The following is an 18,167-nucleotide window of genomic DNA, read 5'->3' as shown; positions in this document are numbered from 1 at the left end:
GGACCAATATAAGTAGAGAAAAGATTGACGTCAAGGATTTCATCATGCTTGGATTCACAATTTCATCATGCTTGGATTCACAATCCATGGAAGCAGCAGTCAAGAGGTCAAAGGACATATTGTATTGGGCAAATCTGCTGCTCACACAAACAACCCAGACGCACTGCCATGGAGTCAATGCCGACTCACAGCGACCCTATAGAATAGGTAGAATGGCCCCTGTGGGTTTCTGAGACCAGAACTCTCTATAGGAGTAGAAAGCCCTGTCTTTCTCCTGTGGAACAGTGGTGGTTTCAAACTGCCTACTTTGTGAATTGAAGCCCAGTGTGTGACTACTACATCACCGGGGTCTTTAAAGATATCACTTTGAGGTCTACAGTGTGCTGGACCCAGGATGGTGTTTCGACCAGCTCACATGCAAGTACAAATTGGACAGTAAATAATAAGAAAGACGGCAGAAGCCTTGATGCATTTGCAATCCAGTGCTGACAAAGACTACGGGCTGCCAGCTCTGTCTTGGAGACAGTTTTGTCAGAATGCCCCTTCGTTTCACTTTCTTTGGACATGTTGTCAGGAGAGACCAGTCCCTGAAGAAGGACATCACCGCTGGGGAAGCGGAGGGGCAGCGGAGAAGAGGAAGACCACCCTAAGATAGACTGACACAGTGGGCTCAATCACGATTGTAAGGGTGGTGCAGGAGTGGTGGTGTTCATTCTGGAACACTGGGGGTCCCTTTGACAGGGAGCAACTCTATGGCACCTAGCCACAGCCACCTCAGTGGAGCAAAAGCCACTGTTCATTCAGCAGTGATTGCTTGGCAAGACACTTACCCGTCTCATTTCATTCTCAACAACACACACAGTCTGCCATTTTGTGGTTGAGGAAAAACATTCTCTCATCGCAGAAAGACTCGCTCAAAACAACACCAGAAATCAATGGCTCCTTTTCTCAAGTTGAGGAATTCAAAAAGCCCACTGCCTGCATCCCCACGCCCCATGGTCTGGAGGCCTCTGGGCTGGCTAGAGACATAAAACCAGCTTGCACCCTAACCCTCGCCATCAGTGATTTCAACAGTGATTCTGTTCCCCTGAGGAACGTTGGCAAGATCTGGGGAGGTTTTTGATTGCCATAGGGTTGCTGCTGGTATCCCGGGGAAAGGGGCCAGACATACTGCTCACCATCCCATCTACACAGGCCAGCCTCTCCCCCTGCCCACCTCACAGCACACGACACAGCCCCAAATGGAAACGGACCGTCACGGGTACAGTTCTTCTAGAAAGGCACGCTGGGTGCCTAGGCTGCAGCCCTGATGGGAAGGGTGAGAGATGAGGCATAAGTAGAGATGGGTTTGGGCCCAGGCTGTGCGGACTGTGAACTAGTCGATGTTGGATACGTAATGTCTTCTCCTGTGACTGACTGGTTGCCACGAAGTCACCTCTCAGTCATGGCGACCCCATGTGTGTCAAGAGTAGAGCTATACTCCATACAGGCTGCAGTGGCTGACTTTTCAGAAGTAGATCGCCAGGCCTTTCTTCCAAGGTACCTCTGGGTAGACTCAAACATCTAACCTTTTGGTGAGCAGCTGAGCACACTGACTCTTTGCATGAGTCAAGGACGACTTCTCCTTTGGATAAAAACCAAATCAAACCCACTGCCATTTAGTCAATTTTGACTCAGAGCAGCCCTACTTAAGTTTTCCGAGGCTTGTCAATCCTTACAGGAGCAGACAGCCTCATCTTTCTCCCTTCGAGTGGCTACTGGGTTTGAACCAGTCACCATTAACAGTCCAACATTGAACCAACAGAAGCAGGCTCAGACTTCCATTCACCCTTGAATAAAAAATTAAAATTAAAAAAAAGAACTCACTGCCATCAAGTTGGTTCCAACTCACAGCAACCCTATAAGACAGGGTAGAACTGCCCCTGTGGGGTTTCCAGGGCTGTCAATCTTTACAGAGTAGGAGTAATACGCCTTGTCTTTCTCCCAAGGAGCAGCTGGTGGTGTGGTTAGCAGCCCATCTCGTAACCCACTGCAACACCAGGGCTCCAAGGAGAAAGACAATAAAATAGATGAACAAAATAAGACCTCACACAAGGTTGCTCCACTTGTCCAACTCACTGCCGTGGAGCCACTTCCAACTCAGAGTGACCCAATGGAGAGTAGAACTGGCCGCTAGAGTTCTCAAGCCTATCCATCTTTTATACGGAAGCAGACAGCCTCGTCTTTCTCCTGTGCGGCCACTAGGGGATTCCAACAGCTGACCTCTCAGTTATCACTTAACCACTGCACCATCAGGTCTACTTAACCCTTTCCACGTAGGGCAATCCAAGGAGACTCCTCGGGTCTAGAAAAGTCCCCCTTACATCCACATGCTTAAAGCCAGATATTCTGCTGGCTGTTGCCTAGACTGCAGCCCCGCTGATGAATGCTTGATGAGTCAGATGGAGCCAGGGCAACTGGGATCCAAGAAATGGATTCCATCTTGTGCCAGGGGATTTGTGCCAACTCCTAAAAGCTTGAGTTTTCTCAAAAGCCCTGGGGACCCTGAGCCCGGGCTGCCTAAGCAGCCTCGCTGATAAGCGGGGCGCCCACGGCACAGGATTGGCATCCAGTAGGATGACCAGCAGTGACCACATGACAGGATATGCCCGTTGAGGTCTTCTCTCCTCAATTTAATCCTCTATGAAATGGCAGCTTAAACCATCTGCCTTGTGGTGATGCAGACAAATGAAAAGGACCTTGTATGAGAGGCTGAAGGCTGCGTAACAAACTGGCCTGAAACAGAGGGGCTGACATGTTGTTCTTAGGCTCCATCTAGTCCATCTTCTCCACACAATAGTTCTCAACTCAGAGGCCATTTTCAACGCTGGCCCTATACAGCAGAGACGGAGCCGGGGCTGTTGTTCTGATAAAAGGGGATTGGGATTCAAAGCTGAAGCTCTCTGACCCCACAGCTTGCGCTCTGAGCCAGCAGGGATCGGCTGGAGCTGGCCTGCATGGGCTCCCCAGAGTCAGCTGCCGGACGTCATCAAGGATTTTTGTGTTCAGCCAGTTGGTCAACCCAGCCATTATTAAAAATTAAATTACATAAACGTACATAAATAAACCAAACCCACTGCCACTGAGTCAACTCATGGGGACCCTGTGTGGAAACAGAGGAGAACTGCCCCGGGGGGTTCTGAGGCTGTCAATCTCTATGGGTGCAGTCTCTCTTCTTTCTCCCTCAGAGTGGCCAGTGGGTTGAACTGCTGACTCTGTGGTTAGTGGTACAATGTTTAACCTACTACAGCACCATGGCTGCTGAGCAATTAAAAAGGAATATGAAAAGCAGAGTTGCTCGGTTTTATAACTATTCCTTATGTCTCTTACAGCTATTGTGCTGGCATTGTAGAAATACCATATAATAGTGATCTAAGCCAGACCCACTGCCACTGAGTTGACCCTGACTCACAGCAACCTCCCAGAGGACAGAGTAGACCTGCCTTGTGGGTTTCTGAGACTTCAAATCTTTACGTGAGCAGACAGCCTCATCTTTCTCCCTTGGAGCAGCTGCTGGATTCAAACCGCTAAACTTGAAGTTAGCAGCTCAATGAGTAACCCACTACGCCCCCAGGGCTCCTCAGTAGTGAGCTACTAACTCCTTTATATCTCACCCCAGCTCTGTGTGTCTCTTCCTAGCTCTGTGTTCAGAGGCAGCTGATTGGCAGCTTGAATTTGGCCATGATGTGTATGGGTGTGTTGAGTATTTAAACTATGGAAATTGGCCAGTGCTACACAGCACGGCTCTCTCCCCACAGACCTAGGGTATAAACATTTACCAAAACGCCAGTGTGTTATTTCTTTTCATATGGAGCTACTATGATGGCTTCTGGCTAAAGACCCTATTCTTCATGAGATCCCAAAATAGGACGTCCCTGTGATATGTATCAACCCAGACTTCCTTCCTATGGTTCTGACTTCCTGGTGGGGAAACAAAAGGTATGTGCCTAAAGAAAACATCTGAGGCAGAGAGAGAAAGTGAGAGTGGCAAAGGGGCCCTGGGTCAGGAAAGAAGGAGACAGGCTTATCTGAAACATGCAGATCTCTCCACAATACAGTGAGGCCCACACACAGACCCTGTTCCTTCAGGGTCCCACCAGAGCACACAAACACCTTACACAACCTTTTAAAACCTCGCTTATTGCAAGGCAGTAGAAAAGACCTGACAATCTGCTCCCGTGGAGATTCCAAACCAAACCCAGGGCCATCATGTTGTTTCTGACTCACAGCCACGTTATCCAGGGTTTCCGAGACTGTCAACCTTCATGGGAGCAGACAGCCTCATCTTTCCCCCATGGTGTAGATGGTGGGTTTGAATTGCCAGCCTCGGAGTTAACAGCTCCGTGGCCAACCCATAGCATCATCAGGCTATGGGGCGGCTCTACTCTGTTGAATTCCACTAGATGGCAACAACAACGAAGACATTCAGTGGAATCTTTCAGTGGTGCAAACTGTCAAAGTGCTGGACTTAACTGTGAAACACAAGGTTGGAGGTTCAAGTTCAACCAGAGTTGCCTCAGTAGAAAGTCCTGGCAGTCTTTTAAATAATAATAACACAGCCATGGACAAGCCGATGAAACATAGTTGTAACGCTGACACACATTGGAGAATGGACTGGAGAGCAAGTGGTCCTAAAAGACATAAGACAGTTAATATATATACATTTACACATATATGAAGAGACAGCTGGTTGGTCATTTCATCTGAGAGAAGGAAGGGGGGAAAGACCAGAAGTAGATGCACTGGAATGCCAAGTATTGCGCATGTGCGTCAGGAACAATGGGGACTCCTGTTTGCTTCACTCAGCTTACTTTTGTAACACGAAATGAGCACATCCCATCATTTCATTTGCAGGCAGGGCAGAGAGGAGGGAAGTTCTTTCATGAGAGCAGACCCCCTGGAATACCAGGCCCTTCACGGCTTGTGGAGGGAGGTCAGATGCTTACAGAAGTCCTCCCTGAAGACAGTCCGGTCACCAGACTGCAGTGGGCCCTGCTCCCTGCTGTTAAGGACAATGGACAGGCCAAGTCATTGGTTCCTGTAGGTGGGGTTCACACCCTACTGATAACGGTTCCTATGGAGATGCAGCTGCCCTCCTGACTCTAGGAGCTGCCCATCTTGTCACATGTACACCCCTAATCCCTCCTCTTCCTATTGCGCATGCCCCTAGACCACCCCCCTCTCATTGCTGTATAACCTATAGTGCAACCCCTTCCTGTGACATATGTCTTCACCTGTAATTAGTGGGACTGCACGCCCCCAAAGGTATATAGGCCTGGGTTAGCAAGAGAGAAATGTCTCTCTCTCTTGACTCCTCCCTTGACCTCTCCTTAGCTTCCTCTCCTCCCCTGCTTCCCTTTCCCCTTGTCCTCCTTCCCTTCCCCCTCTCTCCACGTGGACCACCAAGCGGGGCTGAGGTGAGCATTGCTACCATGAAATGTGTCTGACTCCATTTTAATATCTCTTATCTCTTATGCTCTTGATGACTTTAATAATATATATACATATATCTCAATTGTACTAATTAAACCCACGATTAGTGGTGGGGGCTGGCACTCCCACCTCCAACCACAGTGGCTAGCTTGTGTCCCGCCCTGCGTGTCACTCCAGGTCTCACTCAGAGGCACCTTCTTTGGGCCCAGCTTTCAGGCCCAGGTGGATTCATCAAGGGACCATTGTCCTCAAGGTGACATCATGCTGTTGCCTGCCTGGCGAACAGGAGACCTGAAACGGGACTGGGACACTCCAATAGAATGCAGCCGTCCTGTCCATCAACAAAAGGCTGAGGCACCTGAACCCCGGCCTCTGGGGCTGGGCTGAAGTCTGAGGCAGAATGGAGAAAAGAGCCTGCCTTTTGGGGTCCCCAAAAGGAGCCAGGCAGCATGAGATTCCAGGAGCTGGACTTAGAGGCAGCTGGACTACCGCTCCCCTGAAGTCTGGGTCTCCAAGGAGATGCCTATCAAGCTGTGTCTGGATACAGCAAGGGCTCAATAAGTGCTGTGCTCTCCCTTCCCAAAACCCCATTCTTCACGCAGGGGCTGAAGGGCAATTTTCAAAACACCAAGCTCAGGGTAGCACTCCCTTGTTCAGAATAGCACACACTCCAATACCCAAGGCGGTATTTCCGCTCCTGCACTAAAACCTCACACCTGGACCTGACCTGGAGCTCTGGTGGTGCTGTGGGCTCACTGTTGGGCTGGGCCCTGTAGTTCAAACCCACCAACCACTCCAAGGGAAGAAAATGGGACTGTTGCTATCATATCAACAGCTGGAAACCCCGGGGCAGTTCTCCTCTGTCCTGTAGTGTCACCATGAGTCTGAATAGACTCAACACCGTGGTTCTAAACAACCTGGCCCTTACCCACCTCTCTGGATCCATCTCCTCTCTCCCCTACTCACACCCTCTGCTGAGAGTCACCTGGTCCCCTGGGTGCTCCTCAAACACAGCAGACCCTGTCCTGCCTCAGGGCCTTCACATTTGCTATTCTCTCGGCCACAAGGTTCTCCACCCCCAAGCCTTCTCACGGCTCACTCACTCCTCCCTCTGCTAAAATGCCACCTTCTGGGAGGACCTCCCTAATCCCATTCCCTGAAATTTGCTCCCCTATCCCCACCCCATCCTCATATCCTGGCACAAGCTTTTCTCCAGAGCTCAAATGATAATTGGAGACTATCAAGTTCCTTCGTAAGTTAACTTAGCTGTTGATTGGTTCTCAGCGGTCCGCTCTCATCTCCATCAGGCACAGAGAAGGCCCTCCACTAAAAAGTCTTAGTGAATGAAGGGAATGCCTTTGATTACCAAAGCACCTGAATGTCCATGCTGCCCCGAGGGAAGAAAGGGTCCCAGGTGGCTATGGGGCTGGAATCCCAGTACAGACTCTGAAGAGGTCCGGGTCAGGGCCAAGTGATTTATTCTCCCTGGGCCTCAGTTTCACTGTCTGTGACATGGCAATGGTGGACACGAGAACAAAAGGGAGAGGGGGCTCCAGAGTGGCAGGGGCAAACATGCCAATGTTCCTGGCACGAGTTCTCGGCATGGAGGAAACATGGGGGAACCGGGCAGACCGAGCCTTGAGTCTCACAGGATGCACGGCATTCCAAGGCAGGAGGCGGCGGCGGACCAGCAAGAAAACAAATGGTGCATTGGTTTGCTTTTGTTGTTTTGTTTTGCTCTGCCTTCTTTGTGTACTTATTGTCTCTGCATGTCTATCTAGATAAGATAGGTGGGATAAACAATCTGGAGGAGGAAACAATGGGACCCACCAGTCTGGGGGGCAGGGATATGGGAGAGGGGAGGCAGGGAAAATAAGTGGGTGCTAACAAACCCAGGGACAAGGGAACAACAAGTGATCTAAAATCAATGGCGAGGAAGGCGTAGAATGCCTGGTAGGGCTTGATCAAGGGCAATGTAACCATGAGGAATTACTGAAACCTGAATGAAGGCCAAACATGATAGTGGGACAAGAGGAAAAGAAAAGGAAATAGAGGAAAGAGCTAGGAGGCAAAGAGCATTTAGAGGACTAAATACAGGCATGTACATATGTAAATATATTTATACATGATAATGTATAAATAGAGCTAGGTACATATATTTATATGTTAAGTATCAAGGTACCAGACGGACATTGGGTCTCTATTCAAGTACTCCCTCAATGCAAGAATTAATAACCTTTGTTCTAATAACCTGGCATTCCGTGATGCTCACTTTCCCGACAGGACTGCTGAAGACAAAATGGGTGCATAGCAAATGTAGTGAAGAAAGCTGATGGTGCCCAGCTATCAAACGATATAGCATCTAGAGTCTTAAAAGATTGAAGATAAACAAGTGGCCATCTCGCTGAGAAGCAACAAAGTCCACATAGAAGAAGCACACCAGCCTGTGTGATCATGAGGTGTCGATGGGATCAGGTATCAGGCATCAAAGACCCACAACAAAAAATCATATCAACAAAAAATCGTATCAATGTGAATGAGGTGGAGTGCAGAGTGGAGACCCATCTGTAGACAATTGGACATCCCCTTACAGAAGGGTCACAAGGAAGAGACGATCCAGTCAGGGTGCAGTATAGCACCAATGAAACATACAACTTTCCTCCAGTTCTTTAATGCTTCCTCCCCCCGCCACCACCACCCCACTATCATGATCCCAATTCTACCTTACATATCCAGCTAGACCAGAGCATGTACATGTACAGAGAAGAGCTGGAAACACAGGGAATCCAGGGCATATAAGCCCCTCAGGACCAATAATGAGAGTAGTGATACCAGAAGGGGAAGGGGAAGGTGGGGGGAGAAAGGGGGAACCGATCACAATGATCTACATATAACCCCCTCCCTCGGAGATGGACAACAGAAAAGTGGGTGAAGGGAGACATCAGTCAGTGTAAGACATGAACAAATAATAGTAATTTATAAATTATCAAGGGTTCGTGAGGGAGGTGGGGAGGAAGGGGGACAAATGAGGAGCTGATACCAAGGGTTCAAATAGAAATAAAATGTTTTGAAAATGATTATGGTAATAAATGTACAAATGTGCTTGACACAATGGATGGATGGATGTACTGTGATAAGAGCGGTATGAGCCCCCAATAAAATGATTTAAATTTAAAAAGAAAGAAAACAAATGAAATGAAACTCCATGCAGACCGAGGTGGAGAGGAACCTTAGGCTGAGCTGGCGGGAATCTCTGCTGAGAGATGCAGGTTGAGGGGATTCCAGGCAGAGGGATTTCAAGTGCCAGTGCACAGGTCCTAGGGATGGAAGCAGGTGTGGGTAAGCGACAATGAACAGGGGGACAAGGAGCTAAGGGAGGGAGGCAGGACCAAGCATACCCTGGCAGAGCCCGGGATGACCTGCCCTGTGGCTGAAGGCCAGAGACTGAAGCTGAGAGCCAGCACTCCCAGTGGGAGAAGCCAAGAGGCTCGTGCAGAAGGGGAGTGAATTCAATAGTGCCCTCCTCCAACTATATGCTTATGCCCAGGTACTAAACCCTGGAACTTAAGAATATCCCCTTGTTTGGCAAAAAGGTCTTTGCAGATTTAATTCTGTTCAGAAGCCCTGGCAGTGCGATGTTGGCTGCTAACTGAAAAGTTGGTGGTTCAAACCCATCAGGCACTGCAGAGCTGGTGATCTGCTTCTGCTGACATTCTACTCTTGTCCCGTGGGGTTGCTACAAGTTTATGGTGCAGAACAGCGGCGCAAATCAAGAGCTCACAGGTAAGTAGTGCAAGGCTCTGGACATGAGGTCACACTGGAGTGGAGTGGCCCCTATCTGGACGACAAGGGTCCTTAATAAAGATGAGAAGGGAGGACATGGAGGCGACACCACAGAGACTGGAGGGATGCAGCCACAAGCCACAGATGCCTGGAGCCCCCAAAGACGCCAGGACATCCTCACTGCAGATAGCTTGAACAAAGACCTCTGGCCTCCATAGTGGAGAGCAATTGTTTTGAGAATGATGAGGGCAATGAATGTACATATGTGCTTTACACAATTGATGTATGGACGGATTGTGATAAGAGTTGTATGAGCCCCTAATAAAACGATTAAAATAAATAATGAAATTTTTTTTAAAAAGAGCCCTGGCTCTCGAAGGGATCAGGGATCAGGCATCAAAGAACAAAATATCATATCATTGTGAATGGGGGGACTGCAGACTGGGGACCCAAAGCCCATCTGCAGGCAACTGAACATCCTCTTACAAAAGGGTCACGGGGAGGAGACGAGCCAGTCAGGGTGCAGTGTAACAATGATTAAACATACAACTTTCCAACTTTCCTCCCCCCCCACTATCATGATCCCAATTCTACCTTACAAATCTGGCTAGACCAGAGCATGTACACTGGTACAGATAGGAACTGGAAACACAGGGAATCCAGGGCAGATGATCCCTTCAGGACCAATGGTATCAGCTCCCAATAAAATAATTAAAAGATATACATATAAAGAAAAAAATATTCACAATTGGGAAAGAAAAAGGAGTCCTGGTGATGCAGTAGATTCAGTGCTGGACTGATCACTGCAAAGGCAGCTGTTCAAAACCACTCACTGCTCCACAAGAGAAAGTTGAGGCTATGTTAGGTGACCAGGTTTTAACATTGGTAAAGCGGGCCAAAAGCGGGACACCATTGATAAAACTCATATCCTGGCAAAATAGCCACATGGCAGCCGAAAACCATATACCCTAGCTTGTCGTGCATTCTTTCCAAAAATCGGAACTTTTTTAAAACACCACGGGACGCGGGAAAAATTGTTAAAAATCGGGATGTCTGGTCACCTTAGGCTATGTGCTTCCCTAAAGATTTCCCATCTTAGAAACCCCAAAAAAAGAAAACAAAAAACAACGGCAATAAAACCCAAACCTCCAACTCATGCCACCCAGTTGATGACAACCTATGGTGATCCTAGAGGACCTGGTAGAACTGCCCCTGTGGGTGTCCGAGACGACCTCTTTGCAAGCGAGAGTAGAAAGCCCAGTCTTGCAACGCAACATATGGCTACTATGCCCCCAGGGCTCCCTCAGAAGCCCTAAGGGTTTCTAGAGGGTCGCTATGAGTTAGGATTGACCAGCATTAGGCTGTTAACCACAAAGTCTATAGTTCGAAATCACCAACTACTCCTAGGGAGAAAGCCAAGGCTTTCTACTCCCGTAAAGAGTTGCAGTCTCAGAAACCTCAGGGGCAGTTCTACTCTGCCCCGTAGTGTCGCTAAGAGGCAGAATTGACTTGATGGCAGTGAGTTTGGTTTGGTTTTGAGCCGGTGGACTGTGATAATTTGTCAAAGCTGCCAAGGCACAGAAAGACCCAGGATGGATAGGGACTGCAAGTGCACTCCAGAAGATGCTGCCAATATCTCTTTCCTTTCACATTCTCCCACCGGAGTGGGGTGGCATGCGTGGGGAGGTGGGGGGGGGGGCACTGAACCTTGCTATTTTGAGCATCTACTTTGATCTATAATTGACATAAAACCAAACGCTCAGCTCAGCTTTCAACTGGGGATTGAAAACATGGCCCAGCCGCTGTGCACCAACCCAGGAGCCCTGGTGTGGCCGGCGGCGGGGTCCCACAGCAGGCCCAGCCCCACCACGTCCCTGTCCTTCCCACCATTCACCTACGACCTGGCTCCTCGGGATCCCATAAGGCCAGCACCACAAACTGCCATAAGAACCAACAGAGCTGTTGTGAAAGAAGTATGGCCAGAATGTTCCTTAGAGGCAAGGACAGGGAGACTTCATCTCATGTACTTTGGACGTGTCAGGAGAGACCAGTCTCTGAAGAAGGACATTATGCTTGGGAAAGTAGAGGGGGCGTGGTGAAAAAGAGGAAGGCCCTTGAAGAGATGGGTTGACAGCATGGCTCCAACCGTGGGCTCAAACTTAACAATGAAGAAGACGGCGCAGGACCAGGAGGTGTTTCCTTCTGTTGTCCATAAGGCTGCAGCGTCAGAATCAGCTCAACAGGCATCTAACAGCAGCAGCAGCAGCAGCTCCTTAACAGGAGGTACTCAGTCTATATGGGGTCCTCTCCTCTTCTGCCACACTTCCACCGGAGTCACGGGGAGAACGCTCTGGCGACAACTCCACTCTCCCTAACCAGTGGCCACAGAGACAGCTCTGCTCTGTGGTGACGGGGGGGTGGGAGGGGGGTTCTTCAAAGAGGAGATATCCAGGCCTTTCTTCCTCTGAGTGGACTCAATTTTATAATGTACCCAGGGCTCTGTAGTCTCCCAAACCAAAGCATGTCCAGCCAAGTTCTCCAAGGGGGCTGCTTTTCCCACAGGGGATACTTGGCAATGCCTAGAAGAGACTTTTGACCATCAAAACTTGGGGGAGAGGGGTGCTGCTGGCACCGAGTGGACAGAAGTCAAGGATGCTACTCGTGACATAAAGAAAGACCCAGTGTTAATAGTGCCAAGCTGAAGACCCTGATACCCAGCAACTGTTTGATGTTAAAGAGCCCAGACTTGCTAGAGGCCACTGGTATCAATTCCAACACAGACTGATCCTATACAGGGATTTCTGAAACTGACAGTCTTTATGGGAGTAGACAGCCTCATCTCACACCCATGGGGTGGTTGGCATGTTTGAATCACCAGCCTTGTGGTTAGGAACCCAAAGTGCAACCTGCAGTGCCACCATAGATCCATTTTCTCGCTTCCTAGTAAATAAACATGAAAATTTACATGCGGATATACCAATTATCGGCCCTGCTAGAAGGCATGAAGTTTGATCTGTTCTACATGCCCAGCACCAGCTGGCCAACCCACTACCCTGGAGTCCATTCTGACACGACAGGACAGAGCAGAACTGCCAAGGTTGTCTGTCTCTTTGGAATCAGACCAGCTCATCTTTCTCCCTTGGAGCGGTTTAGTGGGTTCAAATCAAGTGATTTGACCCCTATGATACCTAGGTTCCAGGTACTCCATAAACCCCAATCGAATGAAAAGATGAATCAATATGCAAATTATAGACCATGGGGTCTGGGACGCAGTCACATAAACCAAATTCTGGCTCACAGGGATCCCAAGTGCCGAGGATAACTGCCTTGTGCTGTTTGCAAGGCTGTGGCCTGTTTGCAAGCAGACTGCCGGACCTTTCCTCAGCATAGCTCTGGGAGCTTTCATTTCCCCCACAAACCATCGGCACTACTCAGGGACCAGCACTCACAAAAGGTCAGCCAGGCTCTTACGCCCTTTCCAGAGGCACCCATCTGGCCAGCTAGGCAGGTGGGCCTCGCATTCGCTGAATCGGAGCCCATAAAAAGTGCTACCACTACCCCCATATCATAGCTGTAGGGGTTCTCAGTAACTAATTTCACGGACTCCCCCTGCAGCCAGCCACTGTCCAGCCAGCCTGAGTGGAATCCCCATGGTAGAGATGCACACATAGAGGCTGACAGAAGCAACTTGCCCATGGCCACTCATCCAGCTCCAAGCCTGTCCAACTACACCCAAGAGTCACCCACTGCCACTTGTGCCCCAGTGATGCTGCCATTGGGCCCAGTGATGGGCTTTCTGTCCAGCCTCTCTCACTGGTGTCCACTTAATTGGCTTGGCTCAGCTTGGAGCTTTGGGCTCCTGTCTCTGGTGGGTGGGTGGGTGGGCGGGCACCTGATGGGCTGCCACAAGAATGTGTCTCTCTTCCTGCCTTTGTGGGTCAGACACAATGCATTTGTGTTGCCGCCAGTCCACCCTCAACCTTCACTCCCCCTTCTTCATTGGCAGCAGAGGCAGGCCGGCCATTAGCAAATGATTTCCAAGCTGGCTTTAAAAGACATCACAGGGCATGCCTTTGAAGAGGGCTTCATGGCTGCTCTAGATTCTTCTACAAGCTTCTGAGTAAATAGAGCCTGAGGCATGATCAAGACCAAACTGGCACTTGAGATAAATCACGGAGCAGTACTAGAATCATGCCCACACATACACATACACAGTGCCACCAGCCAACCAGGAAGAGATTCTGCCTGTGGATTTTTCAAAATTCCTCCCAGAAAGCAAATATTTAAATGACTCGCTACCATCGAGTTGATTCCAACTCATAGCAACCCTATAGGACAGAGAGAACTGCCCCTGTGGGTTTCCAAGACTATAACTCTACAGAAACAACCTCATTTTACTCCCTTAGAGCAGCTGGTAGGTTTGAACTACTGATCTTGTGATTAGCAGCCCAGTGGGTAACCAGAGCCCCATAGTGACTCTATACAAGGTTTCCAAGACTGTCACACTTTGGGGAGCAGAAAGCCTCACCTTTTTTTCACCCATTAGGGCAACTGGTAGGCTTGAACTACAGAACTCAAGGTTAGTGGTCCAATACCTAACCCACTGTGCCACCAGGAGTGGAAGAGAATTGGAAGCCTGATGTGTGTGACGCATGATGGACACTATGATAAGCACTGAGAGACAGCTGGGGACAGGAGAGACCTCGTCCTGCTCAACCTGCCTTCATCCATCCCACCCATTTGGTCATTCATGCGACAAACAGGAAGCCACGTCACACATGGCCACGGAAGTCAGCAGTCTCATACCTATGCTCGGAGTCACACAGTTCCCATGGGCCATGAACAGACCCTTTGCTCTTCTGCCATAAGACAGAGATAGTGAAAGAAACAGAGGTAACAGGCAGCAAAGAGAGACACAGGGGGCAGAGAGGGAGCACTGAAAGAGGCAGACAGATACAGAGAGAGACTGAATGGGAAAACTGAATGAGAGACTCTCTCTCCCAGGGCCATGCCACACCGGCCAGGGATGGGGCTGAGGGGTCTGTCTCAAAGATCCCAGCCTGGAGAATTCATGCAGGACCCACAGGAGCAGAGGCGGGGTAAGAAGGAGGCAGCTTATTAACGAGCCACGTCTAATGCTCAAGGTATGTTTCTGACCTCAACTGCTGTGTGAGCCGGGGGATGAGCATGGCACCTCTCTGGGCCAATCTGGGCCTTAACTCTGCGTCCCTGTACCTTGAGAGCAAGTATGAGTGTTCAGTGACCCAAGGCATGCAGAGTGCTGGCTCAGGGGCCCGCGTGGCCCAGGACACACACACACACACACACACACACACACACACCAATATACTGGGTGTCCCCACCATGGCCAAGGCTCTCACTTTGCTCTTCAGCCCTCCTGGGACAGTCTGAAGATGGTCAACACAGTCAGACAATAGAATGCCCTGTGCAAACATCCAGGCCCTCCTCCCCCAAGTCCACCGCAGGTCAGGGCATGCACCGCTACAGTTAGTGGAAGACCTGGAAAGAGGCTGCCGTGGGGTCAGAGCTGGTGTTCTGGTCCTGGCTCTACAACTTCCTCGCTGTGCTCCGCCAGGCAGATGACTCTCTGGGCCAGGCTACTGAAATCATCACTCACATCCCTCAGATTGATCCTGCCCCACCCCCAAGTGTGGCCCAGGCCTGGTTCTAAACCATGAGCTGCTAGCCCACCCTGGTCCCTTGAATTCTCAGGTATCTGCCCAGGAGAAACTCAGTGGGACCCCAGGACTTGCCTGAGGCCTCCCACTCACACCAAGACTAGTCTGCGGGTCACCAGGTGGCAGGTAGACAGAGCTACAGCCTCTTGGATCACAGGGCACTTTCCTGGGGAAATCTGACAAGATCTTGCTTTTACCCAGCCTCCAAGCTCAGTAGCAGGTGCACACAAGATTCTGGGCAGCCTGGGAGTGGATGAAACAGGTGGCTAATAATCACCCCTAAAAATAGGAAAGGGCTGCAGAGGGTCAGGGACTGCACATCACCACACACCAACTGGCAACTGAGCAGACCCTGGGACAATTGAGGCACCCTGCAGAGTTCTCCCAACTTAAGGTGAAGGAACAATGCAGTCGTCAGGGGGCTGACCCCCTGGAGCCACTGGACTTTGAAGGGCAAATTAAAACCCTGGATGAGGCCAAAGCCCTGTGCCAGGGATCCCCAGTCTGGGGTCCCTTCCCTCCCTAGAAAGTGCTGCTTGGGGGTAGGGGGTGGGAACAGTGAGAACTCGGTTGAAATATCTCAAAAAACATCGGCTTACAATCTCAGGCGCCTCCGACTCGGCCTGCCTCTTCCTCAGGGAAGAGAACCTTTGCTGGCTGCGGGCAGAAAACCTCCGGAAGGACTCCCGGCTGCGGGACGCCAGGTGTCGCAGGGAGGAGGTGCGCTTGAAGGGGGTCCGGCTGGCCGGCTCCCCACTTGTCCGGTTGTGGGCCACGGTCGTGGACACTAAGTTGAGGGCCTCCTGAAAGGACCTCCTCACAGTCCCCATCCACTGAGTCATGTGGGTCTGGGCCCCGGTGAGTTTGTCCTCTAGGTAATCCATGGAGGAAGGGGCAAGAGCCAGGACAACGCTGGCAGTCGCTCCCTCCTCTTGGGAGGCAAGCAAGTTCTTGGCGTGCCTGCGGGGGAGCCCCTGCGGCTGTCTTCAGCTGGAGGGGGTGGAACCTGGTGGCTTGCTCAGCAACAGGAGGGTCAGCCCCGGAGCACCCCAGCGCTGGAAGTTCCGGCCCACTTCCAGGTCCAAGCACTCACCCGTGACCAGGGGTGAGTAGTGGGATCCGATGGTCACAGTCACTCCAAGATGTGATGGTCCCTGAGCAGCGGGGAAGGGAGGGGCAGCGGCCCTGGGCCCCCCGGAGCCCACTTTCTTGCAGGCCAGGTGACCCTCCAACTCGCCAGCTGGCAGTCCTCTACCCATCTGACCCCCACGGGCCGCCCGTCTTCCAGCGTCTGCAGTCACCAAACCTGTTGGCTGCCGGCAGCTAGCTCATTTCCGGGAGAGGCCAGTGGTGAGGCCCACAGGTCCCCTGGCAGGGCGGCCCAGATGACATCAGCTCGCACACACACACCCCTCCCGCATAGCTTAGCTTAGTTTAGCGAGGGGTTTCACAGCCCAGGAATCCAGGAGGGGCCTCAGCCCCCATTCTTCTTTCTGTATTTCCTCTTCCTCAAGTCCCAACTCGCTCACAGCTCACCGTCCCTCCCGGTTGATGCGGACTTCATGCTCCCAGCAGTCGCCCAGCCCAGTGGCCTCGCTGCAGGTGAGAGAGGACGCAGGGCTGCACGTGTGCGCGCGCGTGTGCGGCTGTGCGTGGGGGCGGGGGAGACGGACCGGCTGACAGCACCGCCGGGGTAAGGTTCCGAAGCTCCAAGGGCTTCTCCTGGCTGGTGGGCTACAGGCAGTGGCTAGGGGTGCCAGTGGGTGTCAGTCTGTCTCCCTCTGGTGGACTGTTCCTCCGTCCTCTTTCCATGCCGTCCCCGCCTCCCTCCCTTTCTCTCCTCTTTCCCATTCTTCCTCCCAGGAAGGCAGCAATATGCAGCCAGGTGAAACAGCCCCTGGCAGTCCCCCAGGGAAGGATAGAGGGGGTGGGGGTTGCTTGCCATGGCAACCCCAGGGCTCAGCATCTGGCCCAACCAGAGCAGGAGGGCTTGGCCAGGGAAGCCCTGAGAAGGAGTTCTGGTTGAAGCTGGGTCACATGAGCTCACTGGATTTTAACCCTCATAGAGCTGGAGTAGTTAGGAAGGAGGCCAGTGCATGACACCAGACCCTGAAGATTGGAGGGGTGCACGTGGGGGGATTTCCGTAGGGGTGGTTACAACAGGGGGTGTGGGAGGGCACTTGAATTTGTGCCCCCCACCCCAAACTTTCTCCTTCCAATAGGGACCCTGGCCTCCACATTGTCATTATGGTTGGGGGAGTTCATTTGCCCTTCCATCGACCCCATGTGACCCCTCCCAGCCTAGGGGTTTCCTACCTGCAGTCTTTACAGGGACAGGCTGCCAAGCCTTGCTTCCACTGAGCTGCTGGGTGGGCTCTAACTGCTGACCTCTCAGCTAGCAGCCCAGCAGCTCCCCCTGGACTCCACCTGGGCTCCTTATTTTACAGATGAAGAAATGCACACTCACCCGGAGAGGTAGACTCATTTGCCAGGGTCACAAAGCAAAGATACTCCCAGGCATGGACCCTACCTGTCACTCCCACCATTCTCCTGGGGTTTAACACTGAGATTGGCCCAGAGCTGAAGCCCAACAAATATTTACTGTTGGAACATGGCATCCAGGACATAGATCAGCCTGGCCAAGTCCCAGCTGCTGTTATTTCACCCCGGCCATGTTCCGGTTCTGAATAAATATTTGCTGTCCAGATACACTAGTTGAAGGGCCGCTCTGGGGAGGTTTGTCCTAAAGGCTCCCTGCCAGTGCAGCAGGCACATATTCTCCCTTTCCTGGGATTCTAAGTGCTTATGATGACTCAATTATCCCCCCACTCCCTCGCTCATGTCACAGCTACTCAGGGGTGCCCTGGAGCAGAGCTTAAGAACAAGATGCTCAAAGTGGTGAAGAAAGCTGATGGATCCTGGCTATCAAAAGATATAGCATCTGAGGTCTTAAAGACTTGAATGTAAACAAGCGGCCATCTAGCTCAGAAGCTACAAAGCCCACATGGAAGAAGCACACCGGCCTGTGTGATCATGAGGTGCCAAAGGGATCAGTTATCAGGCATCAAAGAGCAAAAAATCATATCAGGCATCAAAGAGCAAAAAAATCATATTATTGTGTGCTCATCTCCCCAATACAACCGCTGAAAACAAGGGTGCATAAGCAAATGTGGTGAAGAAAGCTGATGGTGCCTGGCTATCAAAAGATATAGC

The 18,167-nt window shown here is 51.1% G+C and overlaps 1 protein-coding gene across 3 annotated transcripts in view; it reads right to left on the bottom strand.

The window, feature by feature from the left end:
- The window catches only part of KIAA1671 (KIAA1671 ortholog), a 136,750-nt gene that overhangs the window by 42,929 nt on the left and 75,654 nt on the right, over window positions 1-18,167 (bottom strand). Inside the window, exon 1 of one of the 3 annotated variants that reach the window (XM_045291316.1) lies at window positions 15,554-16,703. The exons of the other annotated variants lie outside the window; for them this stretch is intronic. Coding sequence (XP_045147251.1) covers window positions 15,554-15,838 — 285 coding nt within the window. The 5' untranslated portion in view covers window positions 15,839-16,703. Of the gene's footprint in view, window positions 1-15,553; window positions 16,704-18,167 lie in introns of those variants that run through there. 3 annotated transcript variants of the gene reach the window in all.

Source organism: Echinops telfairi, unplaced genomic scaffold (genome assembly GCF_000313985.2).
Source record: "Echinops telfairi isolate 266 unplaced genomic scaffold, ASM31398v2 ScPeMD7_70;HRSCAF=299, whole genome shotgun sequence".
Lineage (NCBI taxonomy): Eukaryota > Metazoa > Chordata > Mammalia > Afrosoricida > Tenrecidae > Echinops > Echinops telfairi.
The sequence above is the reverse complement of the archived record's forward strand: the minus strand, read 5'-3'. Positions and strand labels throughout refer to the sequence as shown.